The sequence below is a fragment of the Pelophylax lessonae genome (genome assembly GCF_965119305.1).
Source record: "Pelophylax lessonae genome assembly, chromosome: 3".
In the NCBI taxonomy this organism is placed as follows: Eukaryota; Metazoa; Chordata; class Amphibia; order Anura; family Ranidae; genus Pelophylax; species Pelophylax lessonae.
This window is the reverse complement of record NC_138770.1, coordinates 23,697,128-23,723,597: the sequence shown is the minus strand read 5'-3', so window position 1 is coordinate 23,723,597 and position 26,470 is coordinate 23,697,128. Positions and strand designations below refer to the sequence as shown.

General features: G+C 43.2%; 2 protein-coding genes across 2 annotated transcripts in view; one reads left to right on the top strand and one right to left on the bottom strand.

Annotated features, from left to right (window-relative positions):
* The window catches only part of LOC309549796 (uncharacterized protein), a gene marked incomplete at its 3' end in the record, with an annotated part of 90,645 nt that extends 66,150 nt beyond the window's left edge, over positions 1 to 24,495 (top strand). Inside the window, exons 3-4 of the mRNA XM_082250300.1 lie at positions 20,300 to 20,441; positions 23,453 to 24,495. Of these exons, the coding sequence (XP_082106426.1) occupies positions 20,378 to 20,441; positions 23,453 to 24,495 (1,107 nt within the window). The 5' untranslated portion in view covers positions 20,300 to 20,377. The remainder of the gene's footprint in view (positions 1 to 20,299; positions 20,442 to 23,452) is intronic.
* LOC309550695 (uncharacterized protein) overlaps positions 1 to 26,470 on the bottom strand; it is a gene marked incomplete at its 3' end in the record, with an annotated part of 321,308 nt that overhangs the window by 45,926 nt on the left and 248,912 nt on the right.

Sequence of the window (26,470 nt, the reverse complement as noted above, 5' to 3'; positions counted from 1 at the left end):
ATAAAGTTCACGGTGCTCAAATAAATAAAGTGACAATTGGTGATTTCTCTTTAAAACAATTTGGTGAAGTTCCAGTGATGTGATCCGAAGTGAGCAGAAATCATTTAGGTGCAATGGCCGCTCACCTCATTGCACCATTACAGGCGCTTTGTGCTGGTATATGACCCTGGAATAGGGATGCTGGATTTCCTTCATAGACTTGTAGTTATGCTGGTGTCCACTATTATAGATATCGATGACTACTGACTTCCACTGCTTCCTCAATATCAGCCTTTCACAATGAATGCATTGATATCCATAGTGAAGTATGTCATAAAATCAATATTTATTCAAAAAACATAGAACACTCACATTTAAAATGACGATAACAGGCAGCCGCACTAATGTGGTAATAATCCTCTGGGTCACAAACCATGTGACTTTATCAAGGGATCCGTGACGGCCGTAGCCGGAAGTACCCAGAAGATTATTACCGCATTAGTGCGGCTGCCTGTTATCGTCATTTTAAATGTGAGTGTTCTATGTTTTTTGAATAAATATTGATTTTATGACATACTTCACTATGGATATCAATATATTTCTTTGAGTACACGGGGAGCATTGGAGCATTCATTGTGAAAGGCTGATATTGAGGAAGCAGTGGAAGTCAGTGTTCATCGATATCTATAATAGTGGACACCAGCATAACTACAAGCCTATTAAGGAAATCCAGCATCCCTATTCCAGGGTCATATACCAGCAAAAAGCGCCTGTAATGGTGCAATGAGGTGAGCGGCCATTGCACCTAAATGATTTCTGCTCACTTCGGATCACATCACTGGAACTTCACCAAATTGTTTTAAAGAGAAATCACCAATTGTCACTTTATTTATTTGAGCACCATGGACTTTATTTGATCGCTAACAGTCACATCAATTATTGCCCAACAAGCAAAATGTCCCAAATTGTGAACGTGAATGAAGAAATAATGTTGAAAATCTTGATCAGCACACAAAGCAATCTAAAGTCCCTTAGGAAATGTGCTTACCAGACAGGCACTTAAAAATTGCGAAATTCATATGCCTAGGTGACTTGATTGCGTGGAGTTTCAGCATTGAATACTCGATGTGAAAGTGTCATAAATCATATAAAAAAGAAGAATACTACATAGCGTGATACCGTACAATAAGTGTTGAAAATAATCCAAAAACAATTCCACCACATAAAGTGTGAGTATCCGTCACCAATTGTGAAGCTGCTTACCAGAAAAATATATCACAAACATAGATATCTATCCCAGTGATGAGAAAGGAGGAAGAACCACCACCGAACGTAAAGCCTCTTACCAGATTAAGATATATGATCAGCAGAATTCAGATATAATCCGAGTACATCTAATCACCAACGTGACACCCAAGGACACCATAAGCCTCTTACCAGACCACAAATTATGATGCACAAGATGTAGTTGCTCTATGCGCTCCCCCGACGTATAAGCAGACAAACTCAGGGACCAGAATGATGCCAGTGGATGTAGCCAATATAAAATCTCAGGGACCAGGGTATTGCCAATGGATGGAACCAGACCAGCCCGGACAAAGAGAAAGGCGCCAATAGTTTAAAATCTTCAAAAACTATTTATTATTAAAAGAAAAACACTTACAAGTGATAGTAGATAAAAACACGAAGGAATGTGGAGCCGCCGGCCGGACGGCAAAGCACATCCGCTCCCTCAATGCGCTTCCGGGGATGACGTCAGCACGCCGTGACCTAACGGCGTTTCGTCCAAGGAGACGTTATCAAAACCTTTGATAACGTCTCCTTGGATGAAACTCCACGCAATCAAGTCACCTTGGCATATGAATTTCGCAATTTTTAAGTGCCTGTCTGCTAAGCACATTTCCTAAAGGACTTTAGATTGCTTTGTGTGCTGATCAAGATTTTCAACATTATTTCTTCATTCACGTTCACAATTTGGGACATTTTGCTTGTTGGACATTTATTTTGTTCTATATCATTTTAGCGCGACTTATTGTATTTATATTGATTTGAGGGTGTGGTCACACTTGAAGTCGCTGCTTCACTTATTTCTTTATCACCTTTAGCACGGTTATTATCCCCTTTTTTTCACATCAATTATTGCACAAGGACTTTATTTATATATATTTATTTATCATCTATTTATTTATTCATTATTAATTTATCCTTATTGAGAGATAAAATTTCACTATCACGGACTTTCAACACTTATTTGCACTTCTAAATTTAAACTATTGAATTTTTGTTTTTTACAGATATCTATTTATTTTAATATTGTATGATTTTTATATATAGATTTTATACATTAGTTTATACACTTAGATTAATATTGGAACACGTGGATTCATCACTCATACATAATTTATTCATCTAATTTATTCATCATCTTCTGATACCATTTGTTTTTTGGATGTGTTCAGCGATCATTTGGCTTTTGGATTGAAGGCAGACACACACATGTTTCTTTGTGATGTTGATCGCATGTTGTGCTAGTTTGGCTGTTTTTATGATTATCGGTTTTAGATTCTGAGATTGAAGACAGATATATGCTTGATTTTGCGACTTTGACCAGATGATGCGATATTTTGGTTGATTTTATATATTTTACCCGAATTGTTGAAGAGAGTGTTTTGGTCTGATATGTTTCACCAGTGATAACGCAAGTCCAAGTCCTATTGTTTTTATTTTACGTTTTATTCAGGATTTTTATAGCATGATGCAAAGTCAGCTCTCCTAGAACCTTTGAGATTTCATTCCATTAGCGCTGATTCATTTTGTGAATAATATAACAAAATAATACTTCCGGATCGGGATTGGCAGATACCTTATAACAAAACTTACTAAACGGTAAATTTAGCACTGCAGATATGCCAGTGCCACCCCCTTTCGCTGATCTCACTCTTCTAAATCCTGCTGCTGGACATCCAATAGGAAATGTCCACATCACACAGCCAGTGATGTGAATACCGAAAGAAAGACGAACCCCCCCCCCCCATAAACAGAAGAAGAATGCCTGCAACTGTAGAATTAGATGAGTAAAAGATTTTTTTTCTCCAATTGAAGGGATTAAGGGAGGGTCAGAAGCCTGGAGAATAGCATTAACATGCAACATAGTAGTGACGCCCCGGATCGGCCCGCTAAATTTTACCGATCCCTGATCCAGCTATTTTGCCAGTATCGGGGCCGATATCCGATCCGAATATCCCTATAAATGACCCACCTGTGCTGATCTCTGTAGGAGTGTCCTCCTCTATAAATGTCCCCGTTATTCCATCCTCCTCCATAGACTGCTGATCATCCCTCACATACCTCTCTTCTTCTTCTGCTTTAACCTCAAATTCTATATCGATTGGATCTCCACTCTAAATCAAGAAAATAATAGAAGAGGTCATCTGTAAAACATAAACTTAAATATTGTGACATCACATTTAAAAATATCACTTCAATAAGTCCATGCTCTAGATGCTCCGTCCCACCAACCTTATAACAGTGGGGGATGGTGTGATCTTCCTGTGTGGAATCCCGGGAATACAGAGGACGGGGACATCGCTCTGGTGGGTTCCTGGTATTAGGTGGCTCCATCATATCCTTGTGTCCTTCTGAAAACTCCTCCATCACTCCATACTCCTCATCCTCCTCTTTATACTCTTCTTTAAAAACAATATTATAATCCCCGAGGTTTCCACTCTGAATATATAATAAAAATGACATCAATGGTAACAATGCAGATAATGTACAGATCCTAATGATACTATCAGTGATTGTTCCTCATCTACCTGATGATGGTGAGGGATGGTGTGACCTTCCTGTGTGGAATCCCGGGAATACAGAGGACGGGGACATCTCTCTGGTGGGTTCCCATTACTGGATCCATCTGTAGGAAACACACACACTGACTGAATACATTGTTTCTATGTGTTTATCAGATGATGGGGGATCTAGGTGGACCCTCTGTACTGCTCTCTCCTTTACAATAAAGTCTCCTCTTACCCGGTGATGTGAGGGGCGGCTGATTCTCCATCATGACGTCCTTGTAGAGATCCTTGTGTCCTTCTAAATATTCCCACTCCTACATGGAGAAATAGACAGTGACATCCTGACACCTTATAGGAACCTGACACACACAATGATACAGTCACCATCCAGACACATCCCTTGTCTGTTACTGGATAATAGTAAGTGAGGTTGAAAAAAGACATCAGTCCATCCAGTTCAACCTATGATGTGTGTGTGTGTTTGCTGTTAACCGTACATTGTATACCCCTGTATGTTGTACATTGTATACCCCTGTATGTTGTACATTGTATACCCCTGTATGTTGTACATTGTATACCCCTGTATGTTGTGGTCTTTAAGGTGCCCATCTAATAAACTTTTGAAACTATCAATGCTCCCTGCTGATACGACTGTTTGCGGAAGAGAATTCCACATCCTTACTGACAGTAAAGAACTAACAGTAAAGAACCCCTTACGTATTTTAAGGTTAAACCGCCTTTCCTCTAGTTTTAGTGAGTGGCCACGTGTCTTATTGTATCTCCTCTCTCTGAATAGTTTGTTCCTTATGCTAGGGTCGCCAGTACAGTATTTGTACATTGATATCATATCCCCCCTCAATCGTCTCTTCTCCAGAGAGAATAGGTTCAATGCTTATAGTCTTTCCTCATAGCTGATGTCCTCCATTCCCCTAATTATTTTTGTTGCCCTTCTCTGGACTCTTTCCAGTTCCAGCACATCCTTCCTGAGGACCGGTGCCCAGAACTGGACAGCATACTCCAGATGTGGCCGGACCAGAGTCTTGTAGAGAGGGAGAATAATCTCTTTATTTCTGGAGTGAATTCCCTTTTTTATACATCTCAGTATTCTGTTGGCTTTGCTTGCAGCGGCTTGGCATTGCATGCCACTGCCAAGCCTGTTGTCTACCAGTACCCCCAGGTCATTTTCCATCCTAGACTCACCCAGAGGTTCCCCCCCTAGTGAGTAGCTTGCTTTCTGGTTTCTGGCACCCAGGTGCATTACTTTACATTTTTCAACATTAAACCTCATCTGCCATGTAGTTGCCCACCCCATTATTTTGTTCAGGTCTGCTTGTAAGGTTTCCACATCCTGCCCAGAAGATATTGGCATGCTTAGTTTAGTATCATCCGCAAATACTGAGATTGTACTAGATATCCCCTCCTCTAGAACATTTATGAATAAATTAAACAGGATTTGGCCGCAGGACAGAACCCTGGGGGACCCCACTTTTCACACCCGCCCAATCTGAGTACTCCCCATTAATCACCACCCTTTGCAACCTCCCCTGGAGCCAGTTCTCTATCCAGGTACTCACCTTATGGTCCATACCTACCTTCCTTAGTTTGAACAATAAGCGTTTGTGGGGAACGGTGTCAAAGGCCTTTGCGAAGTCCAGATACACCACATTCACAGGCTTTCCTTTATCTAGGTGGCAGCTCACTTCATCGTAGAAGGTTAATAGATTGGTTTGGCATGAACAATTTTTCATGAATCCATGCTGATTACTACTAATAATACCGTTTTCATTACTAAAGTCTTGTATGTTGTCCCTTATCAACCCCTCCAAAATCTTGCAGACTACTGATGTTAGGCTGACCGGTCTATAGTTACCCGGGATATATCTCGACCCCTTTTTAAATATTGGTACCACGTTGGCTTTTTTCCAGTCAGCTGGCACCATACCCATCTATAAACTATCCTTAAAGATCAAGAATAATGGTCTGGCAATCACCTGGCTGAGCTCTTTAAGAACCTTGGGTGCAAGCCATCCGGTCCCGGTGATTTATTTATGTTAACCACTTAAGCCCCAGAAGATTTTACCCCCTTCCTGACCAGGGCCTATTTTGCGATTCGGCACTGCGTGACTTTAACGGACAATTGAGCGGTCATGCGACGCTGTACCTAAACAAATTTGGCGTCCTTTTTTTCCCACAAACAGAGCTTTCTTTTGGTGGTATTTGATCACCTGTGCGATTTTCTGATCATGCGCTATAAACAAAAAAAGAGCGACAATTTCGCAAAAATAACAATATATTTCACATTTTTTTATATGAAATTCCCCCTCAAAAAAATGTAAAAATCTAAATTTTTTAACATTTTAGGCCAATTTGTTTTCTGCTACCTATGTTTGGTAAAAAAAAATCACAATAGGCATATTTTGATTGGTTTGCGCAAAAGTTATTGCGTTTACTGACTAAGGGAAAGATTTTTGTAATTTTTGTTGTTTTTTTTCTTTAACGAGTAATGGCGGCGATCTGCGATTTTTTTTGCGGGACTGAGACATTGCGGTGGACAGATCGGACCCTTGACTGACATTTTTGACACTTTTGGGGGTACCAGGGACATTACTACAGTAATCAGTGCTATACATATGCACTGTTACTGTAAAAATGACACTGGCAGGGAAGGGGTTAATTTTATTGGGGAAGGAGGGGTTAAGTGTGTCCCTAGGGGCGTGCTTCTAACTGTGATTGGACATGGCTACTGGTGTAAGAACAGAGATCAACTGTCCTACATACATAGTAGAACCGTATGATCTCCATTTTTACACAGGGCAGAATGACAGGCGGCTTTGTTTACATTAGCCGCCTGCCTTTCTCCCTTCATGGCGGACGATCGCAAGTGACCGGCGGACATCGAGTCCGTCGGTCACATGCACGGACTTGTTCGGGAACGGTCGGCAACCGGTTAAGTTTCTCTAGTTTAGCTCTAAGTCTATCTTCTGTTAGCCATGGCGGTATTTCCTGAGGTGTGTTGTTTAGTTTGGCCTTACAAGCTGGGTTAGTGTAGCCCCCCAATTCTTTTGTGAAGACTGAAGAGAAGAAATTATTTAACATTTCCGCCTCTTCTCTGTCCTCTGTGGCCAAATCTCCCTTGTTGTCTTTTATGGGGCCAATGTGTTCTGGCCTCGCTTTCTTACTGTTTATATACTTAAATAATTTTTTGGGGTTCTTTTTACTCTCCTCCGCTATATGTCTCTCGTGTTCTATTTTAGCTGCCTTGATTTCGTCTTTACATTTTTTAATTACACTCTTTGTAATGCTTGAATGCTGCCAATGACCCCTCAGCCTTGTATTTTTTGAAGGCCTTTCCTTTAGTATTAATATGCATTTTTATGTTGGAGTTTAGCCACACAGGGTTTAGTTTTGCTCTTTTAAATGTATTTCCCTTTGGAATGCACTGGCCAATCCCTTTGTTTAGTATGCTCTTGAAGCACTCCGATTTTTCCTCCGTGTTCTTTGTTTCCAGGGTTCTATCCCATTTGATATTTTCTAGCAGAGAGCGCAGTTTTGGGAAATTGCCTCTTTTGAAATTGAGTGTTCTTATATTACCCTTGTGTTTCCGATTACTATGATTAATAGTGAAACTAATTGACCTATGGTCACTGTTTCCTAAGTAGCCCCATATTTCTTGCCAAATTTTTGCCCCGTATTTCTAATGTCTCAGAATTCCCAGCACCGCTCACCTCTCCTGTCAGCAGCTCCATCATCTTTTTGGTGACTTCTAGAATCTTCTGCATGTTGTGTCTCTCAGGTTTTAGGGAGTCACATGGAGGCACTGTGATGGTCATATGATCTCCTGACTTCAGAGGAGAAAATCTCTGTATTGAAGAACCAATAGGAAAATCATGTTAGAATCCCAGAATCCTCCTCGCCTCTCTGGTCAGGTCTGTGTATTATTATTAGAGATAAGAATGGTATCATGTGACTTCCCAGAATCCTCCTCACCTCTCCAGTCAGCAGGTAGATGATCTCCAGGGTGAGTTCTAGTATCTTCTCAGTCATGTGACTCCGGTCCTCCTCCATCCTCATTGGTGCCATCATTTGATCTATACAGGTCTCCTTGTAGATGGATAACTTTGGGAAATGAAGGTAAGAATTATTTGGATGGTATTGGTCATAATAATATGTGGATGTAAGGGGCAGTAATAGGAGAGTTGCTGTACATTTAAGAACTTCTGTCCCCATGAGAATACATTTAGGCCTCTTGCACACTGTAGCTAGAAAATGCTCAGTACAGATTTTTTATTTTTTTTGCTAAAATACAGCCCATCAAGGCCTCTTGCACACAATACTCCTGTTTGAGCATCTACTATTTCCAGACTTTTTTTTTATGTATTTGCGTGTATTCAAGCGTATTGGTGTGTATTTGCGTGCATGAAGGCTTAAAATACTGACCAAAAATGCAGATTTTTCTATTTCGTTTTTACTGAAGAATGCACAGCGCTTGTTTACACACCTGTGTGCACAGGCACATTACAATTAATGGGCTTTATTTTAGCTCAGAGAAAAAAAGAAAAAGCTGTACTGAGCTTTTTCAAGCTGCGAGATGTTCAAACAGGAGTATCGTGTGCAAGAGGCCTTAATCTGGACTGTTTTGGATTTGTTACATCTTGGGAGGACCTTGGACCCTCTTAGCCTGCCAGATCAGAATTTCCCTTTTCTCTGTTGGGTTTGTTTGGTTTCTGAGCTGGTTTGCAGCTGAAACAGAACTCCTCTAAGAACAAGTGCTCACCAAAAAATGAATGAATTCCCTTCTTCATCTTACATCATATTCCAGAACAAATCACGTGACCAGTGGGACAATAAGATGGTTAAAGTGGAGTTCCACCCTATTTTTATACTTACCTCCATCTTCTCGCTCCGGGTCACCTGAAAAAGAAATGGATAATCGCATATTTTTTTTTTTTTTACTTACCTCGTAGCGAAGAAAAAATACTTACCTTACTTCCTCCTTCCTCGGCCGCGGCCCGTCGTCACTTCCTGGCTCTGCAATGATTCCTGGGAGCTGGACGTCATAGCTCCCAGGAATCATTGCGCCTGCACCGGCCCCGACGTCAGTTCCGGGTCGCGCGCGTCATCCCCTTCTAAACAGCTTTTGGGCATGCCCAGAAGCTGAAGAGGGATGACGCGCGCAACCCGGAAGTGACGTCGGGGCCGGCGCAGAGCATCGTGGGACCAAAGAAGGCGGAAGAAGACGCCGAAGAGGATCTCGCTGGCTTTAAGCTGCCCACATCTGAGATGGCAGCGCTGGACAAGACGTTTGCAAGGTAAGTATTTGTCTTAACAGGTAAGTGCAACCCGGGACAGATCAGAGGCTAGCCATTGTGGAATGCACTAGCCCTGACTGTCCCGGGGGTATTAAAAAAAAAATAAAATTTCAGGGTGGAACTCCGCTTTAAGATTGCCAGTTCTGTAAGGTCTGAAAAATAAGTGCAGGTGGGGTGGGAGGACAATCATAGACCCCCCTCTGTTCCTCAGAGTCCCCTGAGCCCCCCAGCCCCCTATTCCCTCAGAGCTCTGAAGCTTGACTACCCCCTCAAGGTTCTCAGAGTCCTTCAGACTTCAGTCCTTCAGATACATTACATACAGAGGTATATACCTACATATATACAGAGGCCCCTAAAGTCTTCCAGCTTTAATAAACCCTCAGATCCCCTCAGCTCCTATACTTCCCTCAGAGCCCTCACTATTTTCCTCCCTCTGACACCAATAATGGAACATATTCTTCATTTCAGGCTGGGGAATGTTTTCTTCCTCCTGACCAGCAATGTAAGGGGCTCTATGCTCCATACTCCTGACCCCTATGCTCCATCATTTTGTTGGCTGCATATTGTAATGATTGCCCATTTGCTGCCTGTGTTGTGTAACAATTGCCCTTTGTAGGCCATGTATGGTCAGGATTAGAGATGGGTTTGGGCGTGTTCGAGTTCGCACGTACCCTTACCGCCAGGAAGCCGACACTGCAGTCCACTAATCACAGGCAGTGAGACATTTACTGATCCGTGCACCTGCGGATCGGGAAATGTCTCACTGTCTGTGATTAGAGGAGTGCAGTGTCGGCTTCCTGGCGGGATCGAGCACATGTGAACTCGAACACGCCCGAGCCCATCTCTAGTCAGGATGGTCATTGTCTTGTCTATTTATTATCAGTGCTGTTTGTTTAGAGGAACATATTACTAGAATTTATCTCCAAAATGAAGAGAATGTTCCGGCCCCAAAAGTGGGGAAATGTTCTAACCCTGAAGGGGTTAATCTAGGTTTCCACACTATATATGTGTCTATCATCATCTGCTGGAGATAAAAGACATCACAGTGACTATGGAGGAAGAGGACGGACATGACGGGAGGTTACTGGGTGTAAATAGAAAATAAGATCTTATTACCTCCTCTGCTGCCTCTTCCAGCAACGTCTCCTCTCAACTTCCTCCCGTCTCACCTCTCACCCAGAACTTCCTGTCTGTACCTGACATCACTTCCTGTCTGTATTCCATAGAGACTTCCTGTCTGGGTAGAAGTGAGATCACCTCCTTGTGGAACTGCAGCCCTGAGAACCGCCTGGTAGTGTGAACACGGCCTTGTGCTGTGTGTGTATGTATTGTATATCCTTCCCCTTTCTCTCCTCCCTGAGTGTGTATGAAGAGGCGGAGCTCCTGCTGGAACAGCGGTCGGAGGAGGAAGCCAAGTCTAGGAAGGAGACTGACAGAAAGCGCAGCAGACTTGCAGGAGTGAGCGAGGAGGATCCAGTTCCTTTGCCATCTGAGGTGAGGAGAGTGTGAAGGATGTTTGTGACTCTGGTAGCTGAAAAGCTGGGAGTCATATTGCTCTGGGGAGTGGGGAAGCACTACTAAGGGGGCGCCCTCACCATCACGCGTGTAAGAGGTGGAAGAAGGCATGGCTACACTACAGCTGGCACAGTTTGGAGCACGGAGAACTTTCACACCTTATCAACTTTTCATTCATTTGTGGATTTAATTTAGCAAAATAAATTTATTGAAGTAGTTACAAAGTGGAAGCAGTGGACATGCAGAGAACACTATGTTGAGCACAAATTATTGTAAGATTACATGAATTTTCACAGGTTTTTAGTTTATTTAATATAGCTGCAACTATTATGATATGAATGAAGTGGGTGTGAAGTGGAAGCAGTAGATCTGTAGAGAATATTATTTTGATTATTTTATATTTATACCATATTATATAGATCCTACCAATATGCCGATCCCCTAAATTACCCTTCTTATCCCTTTTCGTATCCTTTCTATTCCCCTTCCCCCCTTATATACTTAATAGGGATGGAGGCGTCTAGCCTTGGGCAGGCACCGCCTCATTTAAAGTCCCAACTGTCCTTTGTCCTTTTGTCTGTTTCGTCTCTGTTTGTCCTGTGTCTTGTTATTTTGAATATTCATAGGGATGGAGGTGTGCGGTTGTTTTACGGTTGGTCCGTATGCAGGCCCCCCCCCCCTTTTTTTGGGCTTGCTACTACTATTTTTGGCAATACAACATATTAATACATATTCATTTCCATCATGTCCCTTCTGTCATGGGCAGTATTACATTCGTATCATGTAGATTGTTATTACATGGTTGGACACATCCCATGGTCTGTTGTTCACTTCCGGGAACTGCGAGACGCTTCGGCGGCCTCCCTCCTCCCCTTCTGCCCGTCTTCTGATTGGGCGCAGGAGTGTGGGCGACTCCCCGCTGCGCCTCGGCGCCACGTCATCCATGCTGTGCGTGTGACGTCCATTGACAGCGTCCTCGCACCGTCATGTGATTCCACTCTCGCGCTCATATATAGGGAGGTGGCGTGTGTCTCGATCCGGGATGGCACTTGACCCCGGACGTGACAACACCTCCTCCACTTTTGAGCGCGGACGTGACGCTAGGAGCCCCTTGCTGTGGCCATCCTCAGGTATTTCCCTTAGCATTCCCTATTGTCACCCCACTTGTCCTCTGACGCTTTTTTGAGCACCTTGGTCCTTTACATTCCCTATCACTGCCCTTGGTGGTCTGGACTACAGTCAACACTTTATTCCTTCATTTCTCACTTTTGGTCTCCCCTTTTCTTTGATCATCACTTAGCATTGGGGCACTTTTCCTCTTCATTCCCTAATTTTTCACCTTTATTCACCCCCTCACTTTTGCCCCCTTATTTTGCACTTCACTCAACTCAGTCACCCTCACTCACTTAACATTCTCGCTGGGTGTGGTCTTTAACCAATTTTCTTATTTCTTATCTACCGGTTCTTCCTTTTTCAGCATTCCTGAAGTTTTTCAGATGATCCAGTCTATCTCCTTCGATTAACTCAATCCATCTAGGTATTTATACTTACCTCTAGATTTACTCCTTACCAATTTTATTACTTCATATTTGTCACTGTATTCACAGTGAAAACCTTTTTTATAGTAATCTAATATCCTTACCCATAGATATCCTTGGAGATCAATACCTTGATATCATCTCTTAAACATCTTTTGTCACCTTCATGACACTATGGAATGCCTATGTGGTATGCCCTTGGCCCCAGTCTGGGCCCCTACAGCTCCCGGAACAGACTTCTTTGACCCTTTGGGAGTACCCATCCACAACACTCTGTTTGAAATGACCTTCCCTTGAAACGATGATTTGGGGTGCACTTGGCTCCTGACGAGTGGAATGTAATGTATCCACGAAACGCGTTGAGCCTATCATGGATGCACTCCTTACCAATATTAACATGTTATCTTTTATATGTGTTTTTATCAATGATCTACTTTTCTCATTGTGTATTCCATGAGTCATGATCTGGTATTTAGGATGTTTTTCATTACTCTGGGATTGTGCCATTTTACACATGTAGTGTTGATGCAATTTGTACCAATGTGTTTTTGTTATATATGCAATTTCTATATGTATACATTAAAATCTTTATCTCCATATGACTGCATTTTTTCATTGTGACCACCGACTCCGCACACCTCATTTAAAGTCCTGCCTTTGTCCCCCCTTTTCCCGGTCTTCCTCACTATAAACATATATAGGGTATCGGCTTCTCTAAGAACAATATTCAATATTTATGCTATGTCATGTACATATACATACATATATATATATACACACCATATTATATAGATCCTACCAATATGCCGATCCCCTAAATTACCCTTCTTATCCCTTATCGTATCCTTTCTATTCCCCTTCCCCCCTTATATATTTTGAGCACCTAACACTTTATAGATGAATGTATCCACATATTGTAGTGTGTATGTACTGTACACTGATCAGCCATAACATTATGATCACTGACAGGTGAAGTGAATAATATAGATTATCTCATTACAATGTCATATGGAAGTGGGTGGGGTATATTTGGCAGCAAGTAAACATGTTTTCCCCGAAGTTGTTGTTGTTTTAAAGCAAAGAAATGGGCATTGCAGTTTGTTGTGTATGGGGCTGCAAGGGATGTGGGCGAAGAGATGGCACCAGGATGCATTATGGGAAGAAGACAAGCCGGCGGAGGCAGTGTGATGCTTTGTCTGGTGGAGTTCTGGTGGGTGGTCATAATGTTCTGGTGGGTGGGAATAATGTTCTGGTGGGTGGGTTTAATGTTCTGCTGGGTGGGTTTAATGTTCTGCTGGGTGGGTATAATGTTCTGCTGGGTGGGTATAATGTTCGGGTGGTAAATGAACACACAACTTAGTAAGATAAATAAAATGAAATAAAGGAAAAATAATTCCACCACCATTTTATTCTCAGCAGAGGAAATAGATACTAATAGGCTGCAGGAGATCTGCTTCATTTCAACCCCCTCCTTTTTTCTTATCAGATCTCCTGCAGCCTATTAGCACCCATTCCCCTTTCTGTGTCTCAGTAGATCCCCTGCAGCCTATTAGCACCCATTTCCCTATGAGAGAATAAAATGGTGGTAGTTCCAATGTTTTATGTCACACGATATTAGCGCAATAGTTACATAGTTAGTGAGGCTGAAAAAAAGACACAAGTCCATCCAGTTCAACCTATGTGTGTGTGTTTGCTTTTAACCGTACATTGTATACCCCTGTATGTTGTGGTCTTTAAGGTGTCCATCCAATAGTTTTTTGAAACTATCAATGCTCCCCGCTGATACGACTGCTTGCGGAAGAGAATTCCACATCCTTACCGCTCTTACAGTGAAGAACCCCTTACGCACTTTAAGGTTAAACCGCCTTTCCTCTAGTTTTAGTGAGTGGCCACGTGTCTTATTGTATTCCCTTATGCCCCATACACACGTGCAGATTATCTGCAGACTTTTGTCTGCAGATTTACCAAAACCATATAATATGAGGTCAAACCTAAACACTTTCAATTTGTATGCAATCCGGCAGGCCCTTGCACTACATAGAAAAGGTAAATCTGCAGACAAAAGTCTGCAGATAATCTGCACGTGTGTATGGGACATTACTCTAAATAGTTTGTTCCTTATGCTAGGGTCGCCAGTACAGTATTTGTACATTGATATCATATCCCCCCTCAATCGTCTCTTCTCCAGAGAGAATAAGTTCAGTGCTTGTAGTCTTTCCTCATAGCTGATGTCCTCCATTCCCCTAATTATTTTTGTTGCCCTTCTCTGGACTTTCTCCAGTTCCAGCACATCCTTCCTGAGGACCGGTGCCCAGAACTGGACAGCATACTCCAGATGTGGCCGGACCAGAGTCTTGTAGAGTGGGAGAATAATCTCTTTATTTCTGGAGTGAATCCCCTTTTTTATACAACCCAGTATTCTGTTGGCTTTGCTTGCAGCGGCTTGGCATTGCATGCCACTTCCAAGCCTGTTGTCTACCAGTACCCCCAGGTCCCTTTCCATCCTAGACTCACCCAGAGGTTCCCCCCCTAGTGAGTAGCTTGCTTTCTGGTTTCTGGCCCCCAAGTGCATTACTTTACATTTTTCTACATTAAATCTCATCTGCCATGTAGTTGCCCACCCCGTTATTTTGTTCAGGTCTGCTTGCAAGATTTCCACATCCTGCATAGAAGATATTGGCATGCCTAATTTAGTATCATCTGCAAATACTGAGATTGTACTAGATATCCCCTCCTCTAGATCATTTATGAATAAATTAAACAGGATTAGTCCCAGGACAGAACCCTGGGGGACCCCACTTTCCACACCCGCCCAATCCGAGTACTCCCCATTAATCACCACCCTCTGTACTCTCCCCTGGAGCCAGTTCTCTATCCAGGTACTCACCTTATGGTCCATACCTACCTTCCTTAGTTTGTACAGTAAGCGTTTGTGGGGAACGGTGTCAAAGGCCTTTGCAAAGTCCAGATACACCACATCCACAGGCTTACCTTTATCTAAGTGGCAGCTCACTTCATCGTAGAAGGTTAATAGATTGGTTTGGCATGAACGATTTTTCATGAATCCATGCTGATTACTACTTATAATACCGTTTTCATTACTAAAGTCTTGTATGTGGTCCCTTATCATCCCCTCCAAAATTTTGCAGACTACTGATGTTAGGCTGACCGGCCTATAGTTACCCGGGATATATCTCGGCCCCTTTTTAAATATTGGTACCACGTTGGCTTTTTTCCAATCAGCTGGCACCATACCTGTCTGTAAACTATCCTTAAAGATCAAGAATAATGGTCTGGCAATCACCTGACTGAGCTCCTTTAGAACCCTTGGGTGCAAGCCATCCGGTCCCGGGGATTTATTTATGTTAAGTTTCTCTAATTTAGCTCTAAGTCTATCCTCTGTTAGCCATGGCGGCACTTCCTGAGGTGTATTATTTAGTTCGGCCTTACAAGCGGGGTTCGTGTAGCCCCCCGATTCCTTTGTGAAGACTGAAGAGAAGAAATTATTTAACACTTCCGCCTTTTCTCTGTCCTCAGTGGCCATTTTTCCTTTATCATCTTTTATGGGGCCAATGTGTTCTGGCCTCGCTTTCTTACTGTTTATATACTTAAAGAATTTCTTGGGGTTCTTTTTACTCTCCTCCGCTATATGTCTCTCGTGTTCCATTTTAGCCGCCCTGATTTCATCTTTACATTTCTTATTACACTCTTTGTAATGCTTAAATGCTGCCAATGACCCCTCAGTCTTGTATTTTTTGAAGGCCTTTTCTTTAGCTCTAATATACATTTTTATGTTGGAGTTTAGCCACCCAGGGTTTAGTTTTGCTCTTTTAAATTTATTTCCCTGTGGAATGCACTGGCCCACCCCCTTGTTAAGTATGCTCTTGAAGCACTCCCATTTTTCCTCCGTGTTCTTTGTTCCCAGGGTTCTATCCCATTTGATATTTTCTAGCAGCGAGCGCAGTTTAGGGAAATTGGCTCTTTTGAAATTCAGTGTCCTTATATTACCCTTGTGTTTCCTATTACTGTAATTAATACTGAAACCAATTGACCTATGGTCACTGTTCCCTAAGTTGTCCCGTATTTCTATATCCGTGAGCAGGTCTGTATTGTTGGTAATCAGTAGGTCAAGTACCGCATTGTTTCTTGTCGGTGCATTCACCATCTGACCCATGAAATTGTCCTGCAAAACATTTAGGAACTGCCGAGCCTTGGCTGAATGCGCGGTTCCTTCTGCCCAGTCTATATCAGGATAATTAAAGTCCCCCATTATAATGACATTTCCCATCCTTGCTGCCAATCCTATCTGTAACATGAGGTCCACCTCCCCCTCCTCCCTCTGGTTTGGGGGCCTATAGCATACGCCCAATATTACCTTCCCCACCGTGCCTTTCCTTTGAAGCTCTACCCATAGGGATTCTGCCTCGTCCATAGCTCCATTATTAATATCATCCCTCATATTTACCTGTATACTGTTCTTAATATACAAACATACCCCTCCCCCTTTTTTACCCTCTCTATCTCTGCGATAAAGGGAATACCCCTGAATGGTCGCCATCCAGTCATGAGAGCTGTCAAACCAAGTCTCAGTTATCCCCACAAAATCTAAGTCCTCCTCAAACATCAGCAGCTCCAGCTCTCCCATCTTGTTGGCCAGGCTTCTGGCATTGGTATACAAACCTCGTAATTTTGATGTTTTTAGGCTGCTCTCTTGATTTTTCCCCGTACCCACCCTGGGTATAGGGGCTCCGAACACCCTACCGCTAATGCCCCCATTTCTGCCCTCTGAAACTTGCTTTCCACTGGCTAATTCTACATCTGTACCCTCCCCCCCATTCCCTAGTTTAAAAGCCCCTCTAACTTTTTGGCCATCCTCTCACCCAGTACGGCTGCACCCACCCCATTTAGGTGCAATCCGATGGATTAGGAAACAGAAAATGTCAGTAAAAAACCCAGTGCAGGTAATTTTGGGGTCACAGACACAATCTATCCCCCAATTTATAGATTCCTAGAGAAGAGTTTGTTGTGGAAGGGAAGTTGGGTACAAGTCAATGAAACCCCCGACACTCCCAGCTGAGAACAATGAAGGAGATTACTATTCCAATCCTCCAACCAGTTTTCTGGCTAGGAAGGTCTGGGAGTCAATATTTCCCCAGCTGATCAGGAACAATGAAGGAGTTTACTATTCAAATCCTCAACAACTTGTTTTCCCACTCGCTGTTTCCCCAGCTGGCAGAGACAAGACCCAAAAGTCCATCCAACGTCTCCTTTATACTTCAATAAATTATTATATCACCACCAATAAATGTCTCCAAACCTTCCAGAGCTTCGTCCTCCATATCTCAGTATATGCTCCAGCAAGCCATGTGTAGTGGACTACAAAACTCCCCAAACACCAATCCCATGCTCTCTTGGTGCTCACACTCAGATTGTGCACTCACCAGACCTCAATCACTCTCCTAATAAGTGGATACCACAATAGCTTTAGAGGAACCCTGGCTGAGAAATGCTGGACTAGGCAGTAATAAATTTCTCTCGCCATTGGTGGGATTGGAGATGACCCATCTATAAGGATATACAGTACATACACACACACAGCACAAGGCCGTGTTCACACTACCAGATGTTTCTCAGGGCTGCAGTTCCTCTGAGCTCCACAAGGTGGTGATCTTACTTCTACCCAGACAGGAAGTCTCTATGAAATACAGACAGGAAGTCTCTATGGAATACAGACAGGAAGTGATGTCAGATATAAATAGGAAATTCTGGGTGAGAGGTGAGTCGGGAGGAAGTAGAGAGGAGACATCGCTGGGAGTGGCAGCAGAGGAGGTAATAAGATCTTATTATCTATTTACACCCAGTAACCCCCGGTCGTGTCCGTCCTCTTCCTCCATAGTCACTGTGACGTCAGAAGGAAGAAAACATTCCCCAGCCTACATGAAGAATATGTTCCATCATTGGTGTCAGAGGGAGGAAAATTCTGAGGCCTCAGTGGAAAGTAGAGGGCTCGAGGGGCTGTGAGGGTTTAGTAAAGCTGAAAGACTTATGGCCCGTACACACGTACCGATTGTCGGCTGTAAATATTCGGCCAACGTCCGATCGGCCGATTGTCGGCTTGTTAGTATGATGCTTTCGACAACCGACTGCAACTTTTTCGGCCAAACAAAATCTGGTGTGCATGCTTTAAAATTTTTGTTGGCCAACAAAGAACGGCCGATTGTTCGTCAGTCAGTACAGAATTCGGCCGACAAAAAGCAGATGAGCAAGACTGGCCATGCTCAGAGAAGAAAAAACACACGGAAAGTTAACCATCACATGACATCACTTCTGCAGTCGGTTGTTGTTGGCCGACAAAATTTGTGTGCAGTCTTGAGCACTTTTCAACCAACAAAACAGCATCGGACAAAAGACGGCCGAACGGTGCGTCAGTGCGTGTGTATGGGGCTTTAAGGGGTAAGTCAGAGAGTTCTATGACATCACACTGACCTCACAGCTCCTCCTCCCAATGTACCTCCATGTGGCTCTTTTTTCTGGTGCTCTTAGGATGTGGGCAGACTCTTTTCATCCTCGCAACCAAAGCAGAACTGTTGATCCTGTATTTTATGTAATGACGTTAGAATTCCCTATGCCATTGGAGGGGGAGGTGTCCTTGAAGTAGGGCTTTATAAAAATACAGACCTTACTGGTGAGGAGGATTCTGGGAGCGTCATTTAATTTTACTATTTATTAAAACTTCTGACAGGAGTGGTGGGCGGTGCTGGGAATTCTGGGACATTATCCAGTAACAGACAAGGGATGTGTCTGGATGGTGACTGTATCATTGTGTGTGTCAGGTTCCTATAAGGTGTCAGGATGTCACTGTCTATTTCTCCATGGAGGAGTGGGAGTATTTAGAAGGACACAAGGATCTCTACAAGGACGTCATGATGGAGAATCAGCCGCCCCTCACATCACCGGGTAAGAGGAGATTTTATTGTAAAGGAGAGAGCAGTACGGAGGATCCACCTAGATCCCATCATCTGATAAACACATAGAAACAATTTATTCAGTCAGTGTGTGTGTTTCCTACAGATGGATCCAGTAATGGGAACCCACAAGAGAGATGTCCCCGTCCTCTGTATTCCCGGGATTCCACACAGGAAGGTCACACCATCCCTCACCATCATCAGGTAGGTGAAGATGGATGTTGTGATCGTAAAAGTGACCTGACTGTAGGAAAATATATTCCACTCTTAGGTATAAGATTCTTTTTTTGCTCACATTTTAAAGCAACCATTCCCTGCTATTTTGTTTGTTTAGAATAAAAATCTGATAGATATAAAAGATGAGGTTAAAGAGGAAGAAGAGACGTATGTGAGGGGTGATCAGCAGTTCAGGGAAGAGGTTGGGATGATGGACAAAGTTAAAGAGGAGGAATCTTCTCCAGACATCAGCACAGGTGAGTGATGGACACTAAATACAAAAACTGTTTGGGTATATGGATTGATGTTTGAGGATCTGTAGATCCACTTCTACAAAGACATCATGATGGAGAATCAGCCGCCCCTCACATCGCCGGGTAAGAGGAGACTTTATTGTAAAGGGAAGAGCAGTACGGAGGATCCACCTAGATCCCCCATCATCTGATAAACACATAGAAACAATGTATTCAGTCAGTGTGTGTGTTTCCTACAGATGGATCCAGTAATGGAAACCCACCAGAGAGATGTCCCCGCCCTCTGTATTCCCGGGATTCCACACAGAAAGGTCACACCATCCCTCTCCATCATCAGGTAAATGATTGTCAATTATTGGTAGTTATAATTTATACACAGCATGTTTGTTACAATGAATGTTTTATTATATATTCAGAGTGGAATCGTCTGTGATTACAATATTGTTGTTAAAGAAGAATATAAAGATGAGGATGAGGAGTATGGAGTGATGGAGGAGTTTTTAGAAGGACACAAGGATATGATGGAGCCACCTAATACCAGGAACCCACCAGAGAGATGTCCCCGTCCTCTGTATTCCCGGGATTCCACACAGGAAGGTCACACCATCCCTCACTGTTACAAGGTTGGTGGGACGGGGCATCTAGAACATGGACATAAAGATGATGTGTGAATTTTTTATGTGAGCTTATATTTTACAGATGATATTCACTCTCATTTTCTTGGTTTAGGGTGAAGATCTGATAGATATAGAATTTGAGGTTAAAGCAGAAGAAGAAGAGAGGTATGTGAGGGATGATCAGCAGTCTATGGAGGAGGATGGAATAACGGGGACATTTATAGAGGAGGACACTCCTACAGAGATCAGCACAGGTGGGTCATTAACACTAAATACATTCCTCCACCCATACTGCTCACTGATTGGTCCAGAGTAGGGCGGGGACTGGGTGATATCAGCCTGTAATCCCCTGGTCACTTTCCTGAGCTGTGTTCCCCATCCTGTATTCCTGTATTTCTCTCCGATAATCTTCATTCTCTGTGCTGCAGACAAAATTTATGTATCTAGACTGGATTTATGGAGATTCTGGGGTTCAGCTGGCAGCAAAATGTACATTATCACCATTGGCCTTACTAGACCTAGGCAACTAGGGCATGTGATGTGGGTCTTCTGCCCCATGCCCAGGTCTAGTAAGATCTCTGACAGAACAATTCTCCCGGGTTTACTTGTTTTGTTGGCTGTGCTGGGTGGAGGGATATGTCTTTATAGTCTCACATCCAAGTCACTGAGTGCAGTCTCAGGAGATGGGAGGCAGCGGTGTGGGACATCTGCAACTTGTCTCAAGTAAACATTTAAGTTTTTGACTCTTATAATATATAATATCTATTGTACATTACATACTCCTGACCCCTGCACTATATACTCTGTGTTGTACATTACACACTCCTGACCCCTGCACTATATACTCTATGTTGTACATTACATAAACCTGACCCCTGCACTATATACTCTATATTGTACATTACATACACCTGACCCCTGCACTATATATTCTATATTGTACATTACATACTCCTGACCCCTGCACTATACTGTATACTCTGAGTTGTACATTGCATACTCCTGACCCCTGCACCCCTGCACCATATACTCTGTTGTACATTACATACTCCTGACCCCTGCACTATATACGCTATGTTGTACATTACATTATTCTGATACTATATAGTCCTATCTGTTGTATCTTGGAACAGGACATAATGGAACCACACTGCAAATTGAGTACACCTCCATCCCAATTATCTATAAACAGAAAAAGAATTGCCCAGAGGGACTTTAATTGAGGAGGACTCAATAGTCATTATTGCGCAATGCGTCTGATTTATTAATTAAAACTATCATACAAAATATTACAGCATAAAATATATTCATATCTGAGTATGTACGTCAATCCATATACATGATGATGCAAATTATCAATAAAACATGACATGGCAGTATCAGTATGCATATAAATACATCTTGTTGTAATGTTCCGGTACCTTTGGTACCCTAAATTACTCTTTTCACAAGTGTATGCGCCCCACCATTCTCTTTTGGAAAGGTGCGCATACACCTTTAAGACTGAAGCTGTCATCACTCAGCGCCGGACTAGATGGCTATTTAAATCGCCGGTTCTCACTCACATGTCTTCGTTCAAACACCCTTACCTTGATGCTAACTTGGCTTGAAGCTTTCGTGCTTGCAAGCATACCTCGCTGACGGAACCTCGCTGCGCTGATCCCTGCATCCCGCTTCCGGATCATCCGCTCCTCCTGAACCAACCTTCGGCTGTATTGCTATTAGTGCTAAGTACCCCGCAGGGGAACCCTCTATAAACTTATACTAAGCTTACACTATCTAGCTCTGCATAGTAAAGACTATTTATCACATCTGCATATCTAGATTGCTAGCTCTTAAGACTACTGCTACTTATTCCTGCACTGGGTTGATCTCTCTTGTATGTCCACCTGCTACTCTGTCATCTGCTACCATACATGATTGCTAAACCTACCTGCATCCATCTGCTACTGTCTTACCTTCAAGTGTCTGTCACCTACCACCTCCACTCAACCTGTCTCTTAAATCTTCATCACTGTGTTACTACATACATAAAGTCACTCTAGGAACCAGCTTGTTGAGTGTGTGTATTTACTAGCTGAATTAAGACCTTCCACACATGATGAGTCATTGAGGTTGGGAATGGTATCTCAGCATCTCTCTTACATGACTACTGAAGTGGAATATTTCTGCAGCTGAAAATCCACACCATACATGAAACGCAGGAGCGTTACACTTGTACGTTGAACACGATGCGTTTCGTGGGTCGCATCGCCCACTCATCAGGAGTATTTGTATAAGCGCATGTCTGAAAAAAATGTAATGAATGTTGTTAGTCAACATGCAGATTGGATGCCTAGTGGAGTATGGAGACTCAAACGTGGGACCCAAGTGGGGAGACACCATACTCACATAGTTCCTGTTACTCCACAATGTCTGATCTGAATGGACTCCGCTGCACCCAGTGATCGCACTCTGCAACATGCACTATATACTGTATATTGTACATTACATACTCCTGACCCCTGCACTATATACTCTATTTTTTGCATTATATACTCCTGACCCCTGCACTATATACCCTATGTTGTACATTAGATACTCCTGACCCCTGCACTATATACTCTATGTTGTACATTACAGACGTCTGACTTCTGCTCTCTCCCCTCTACCCACTGCTATATATACACATAATATGGATTCTCCTTTGTTACACCCATTTTCTACCAGCTGGACATTTTATATCTGATGATTTGATTGGAGGACAGACTTTTACATGCTGATTATAATGAGATAAAATCCTCCAACTTTGGAACCTTAAACAGAAAGTGGTAATGAGGGAGGAGTCAGTAACCCAATGATGGTGGTCTTCAGGATCAGTCCATTCTTCATCTTGGCTGTTCTCCCCATCCTCACTCTCTGACCTCTGGTGGGGCTCAGCCCCGCTGTTATTTATGACTAAATCATGGACTAAATAAGGAAGTGCAGGACTTCTTGTGTTGGGAAGATGGCAATGAGTGATAGAGGGGGAGGGGACACTCGTCCTATAATCCCCCTCATCACTGTCACTCCTATAAAAGACAGTTCTCGTTGTTTCCTAACTCTCTGACTAAGGTCCATGAATAAAGAAATGAACGGGTAGGAGATCAGAGAACCCATTTACTAGTTACCTTGAGGGGGGAATTGTAAGATCCTCAGAAACAAAGCTGCCTGATGTGGGCGGAGTCTTGGTTTAGGGGAACCAATCTGCTGATGTCTAGTAATAATCTTTGTATTTCTATTTTAGTAGATGGACGGGAGATGAGAAAAACCTCAGAGGATTGTCTCACTTTGTCTCCAGACTGTAAAGTAGAAGATGAGGACATCACACAGTATAGTCCAAGAGAAAACCCGGCTACCTCAAATGTCCATCCGGCACCACACAGTGTAGATGAACCATCGTATTCCTCTTATCCTGAGGAACCTCAGACTGTGAGGGACAGTGCCGGACCATCGTATTCCTCTTATCCTGAGGAACCTCAGACTGTGAGGGACGGTGCCAGACCATCGTATTCCTCTTATCCTGAGGAACCTCAGACTGTGAGGGACGGTGCCGGACCATCGTATTCCTCTTATCCTGAGGAACCTCAGACTGTGAGGGACGGTGCCGGACCATCATATTCCTCTTATCCTGAGGAACCTCAGACTGTGAGGGACGGTGCCGTTCTTCCAACAGATAAGAGGTTTTCCTGTACTGAGTGCCGGAAGTGTTTCCGTTTTAAATGCCGTCTTAATGTGCATAAAAGGTCTCACACAGGAGAGAAGCCGTATTCCTGTCCTGAGTGCGGGAAATGTTTTTCAGACAAGTCCAATCTTTACACACATCAGAGATCTCACACGGGGGAGAAGCCGTATTCCTGTCCTGAGTGTGGGAAATGTTTTGCAACAAAAACATATTTTGTCAATCATCAAAGGTCTCACACAGGCGAGAAGCTACATTGCTGTCCTGAGTGCGGGAAATCTTATTCACAGAAGTCTGATCTTTACAGACATCAGAGATTGCACACTGGGAAGAAGGTACTTTCATGTTCTGAGTGTGGGAAAAGTTTTGTACAAAAATCAAACCTTGTTACACATCAGAGATCTCACACGGGGGAGAAGCCGTATTCCTGTCTTGAGTGCGGGAAATGTTTTTCAAAAAAGTCTGATCTTAACAGACATCAGAGATCTCACATGGGGGAGAAGCCATATTCCTGTCCTGAGTGCGGGAAATGTTTTTCACAGAAGTCCGATCTTTACAGACATCAGAGATGTCACATGGTCGAGAAGCCACTTTCCTGTCCTGAGTGAGGGAATTGTTCCTCACAGAAGTCCTGTCTTCCTGTACATCAGGAATCCCACACAACCCTGGAGGTGTATTAGTGCCTTGAGTGCGGGAAATGTCTTCTTATATGAATGTTAGTGGACATGTGGGGAAGAAGCACACCCTGATATACACCTCAGATATACTCCATGGCTGATCTTCATCATGTAAGAAACACTTCAGAAGGAGATCAGAGATCACCAAAGACATGGATGAAGTGTTATGCCGTGTTGGCCATTGATAGCAGTAGAAAAATAAAAATGGAGTCCTTACCTTTCATTGACTGAGTACATTTTGTGGTGTAAGATTTCACAAACACTTACAGGTCTATTTAGTTGAATGAATGTGACCAGCATTCGCCCAGCTGGGATGAATATTGGATGTATTTTATTTCATACACTGATTTCCTTGGCTCCATCTAGTGGCCATAATGCAGTATTGCGCTATGAGGGCCATTCACGTCAAACTGTGACTTTTCATATTACAGGTATAGAAAGGGATGGTAGCGTGGCGGTACTACATGCCCTAGTAAGTAATGTCCTATTACTGATGGGTGGGGCACATGTAGCGGGCAGTCCAGGGAGAGTTATTCAGGATGGCAGATAACAGTGTTAGTGCGTGCGTGGAACAGCGTGTGGTGATGGAGGTTCTTGTGAAGGAAGGAGTAAAACCCGCAGATATTTACAGAAGACTTCAAGCACAGTACGGTGATGAGACGCTCATCTGCAGGAAGAGATTTGATTGGTGTAGACGTCAGTCAGTGAGGATCCCGGCCGTGGCGGTTTCCAGCCCCCAGCAGTGATTCCTGTGATCATTCAGCGCATGGAACGCCTGATTCTGGATAACCGACACATAACCTGACGTGACATTGTACAAGAGACCAATCTTTCTGTGGGAACGGGGAACACATTCATCCTAGGCTGTCCTAGGAGGGTTCAGGCGTCCTGACAAATCTTTCCATGACCAAGCTTTCCAGGCATTAGTTATCTCTTATCCTCCGGAAGATTTACCCCCCTTCATGACCAGTCCATTTTTTGTGATACGGCATTGCGTTACTTTAAGGGACAATTTTGCGGTCATGCAAAGCTGTACCCAAGTAAAATCGATGTCCTTTTTTCCCCACAAATAGAGCTTTCTTTTGGTGGTATTTGATCACCTCTGCAGGTTTTTATTTTTTGCGCTATAAACAAAAAAATACAATTTTGAAAAAAAGAACAATATTTTTTACTTTCTGATTTAAAACATCCAATAAAAAGAAATGTAGAAAATCAAATTTCTTCATCAATATATATTCTGCTTCATATTTTTGGTAAAAATCCCAATAAGTGTATATTGATTGGTTTGTGTAAAAGTTATATCGTCTACAAACTATGTGATATATATTTTTACTAGTAATGGCGGTGATCAACGACGTATAGCAGGACTGCGATATTTGCGGCGGACTGTCGGACACGGGGGGGGGGGGGGGGGAGTAATTCACTAAGCTGAAAGAATTGCACTGCTCCAGTTCTATTTTTTCTTGCCGCGTTAACCACTTTAGCCCCAGTCGCCGCAGATATACTGCGGCAGGCTGGCGCTCCCAGGCAAAGCATCGTACATGTATGGCGCTCGCCTTGGTGGAGCTAGAAGGTGATCGTGCGCTGCCGGAAGAGCGCTCCCGCCCCGCTCGTTAGCTGCGGAGCCAGTGCATGTGACCGGCGGCTCCGATGGCCGCCGGTCACTCGCGATCTCCTGCAGCAGAGGAAGAAAGACAGACAGCTGATGTAAACACAGCCGTCTGTCATTCTCACTGAAGTGATCACAGAGGCTATGTGATCCTGCTATGTAGGATCGTATGTCTCTGTGATGACTTCACAAGCCACGCCCCCTGACAGTTAGAATCACGCCCATAGGGAAAAAATTACTACAATTTTTTGCGGGACTTTAACATTGCGGCGGACAGATCAAACCCCTAACTGACAT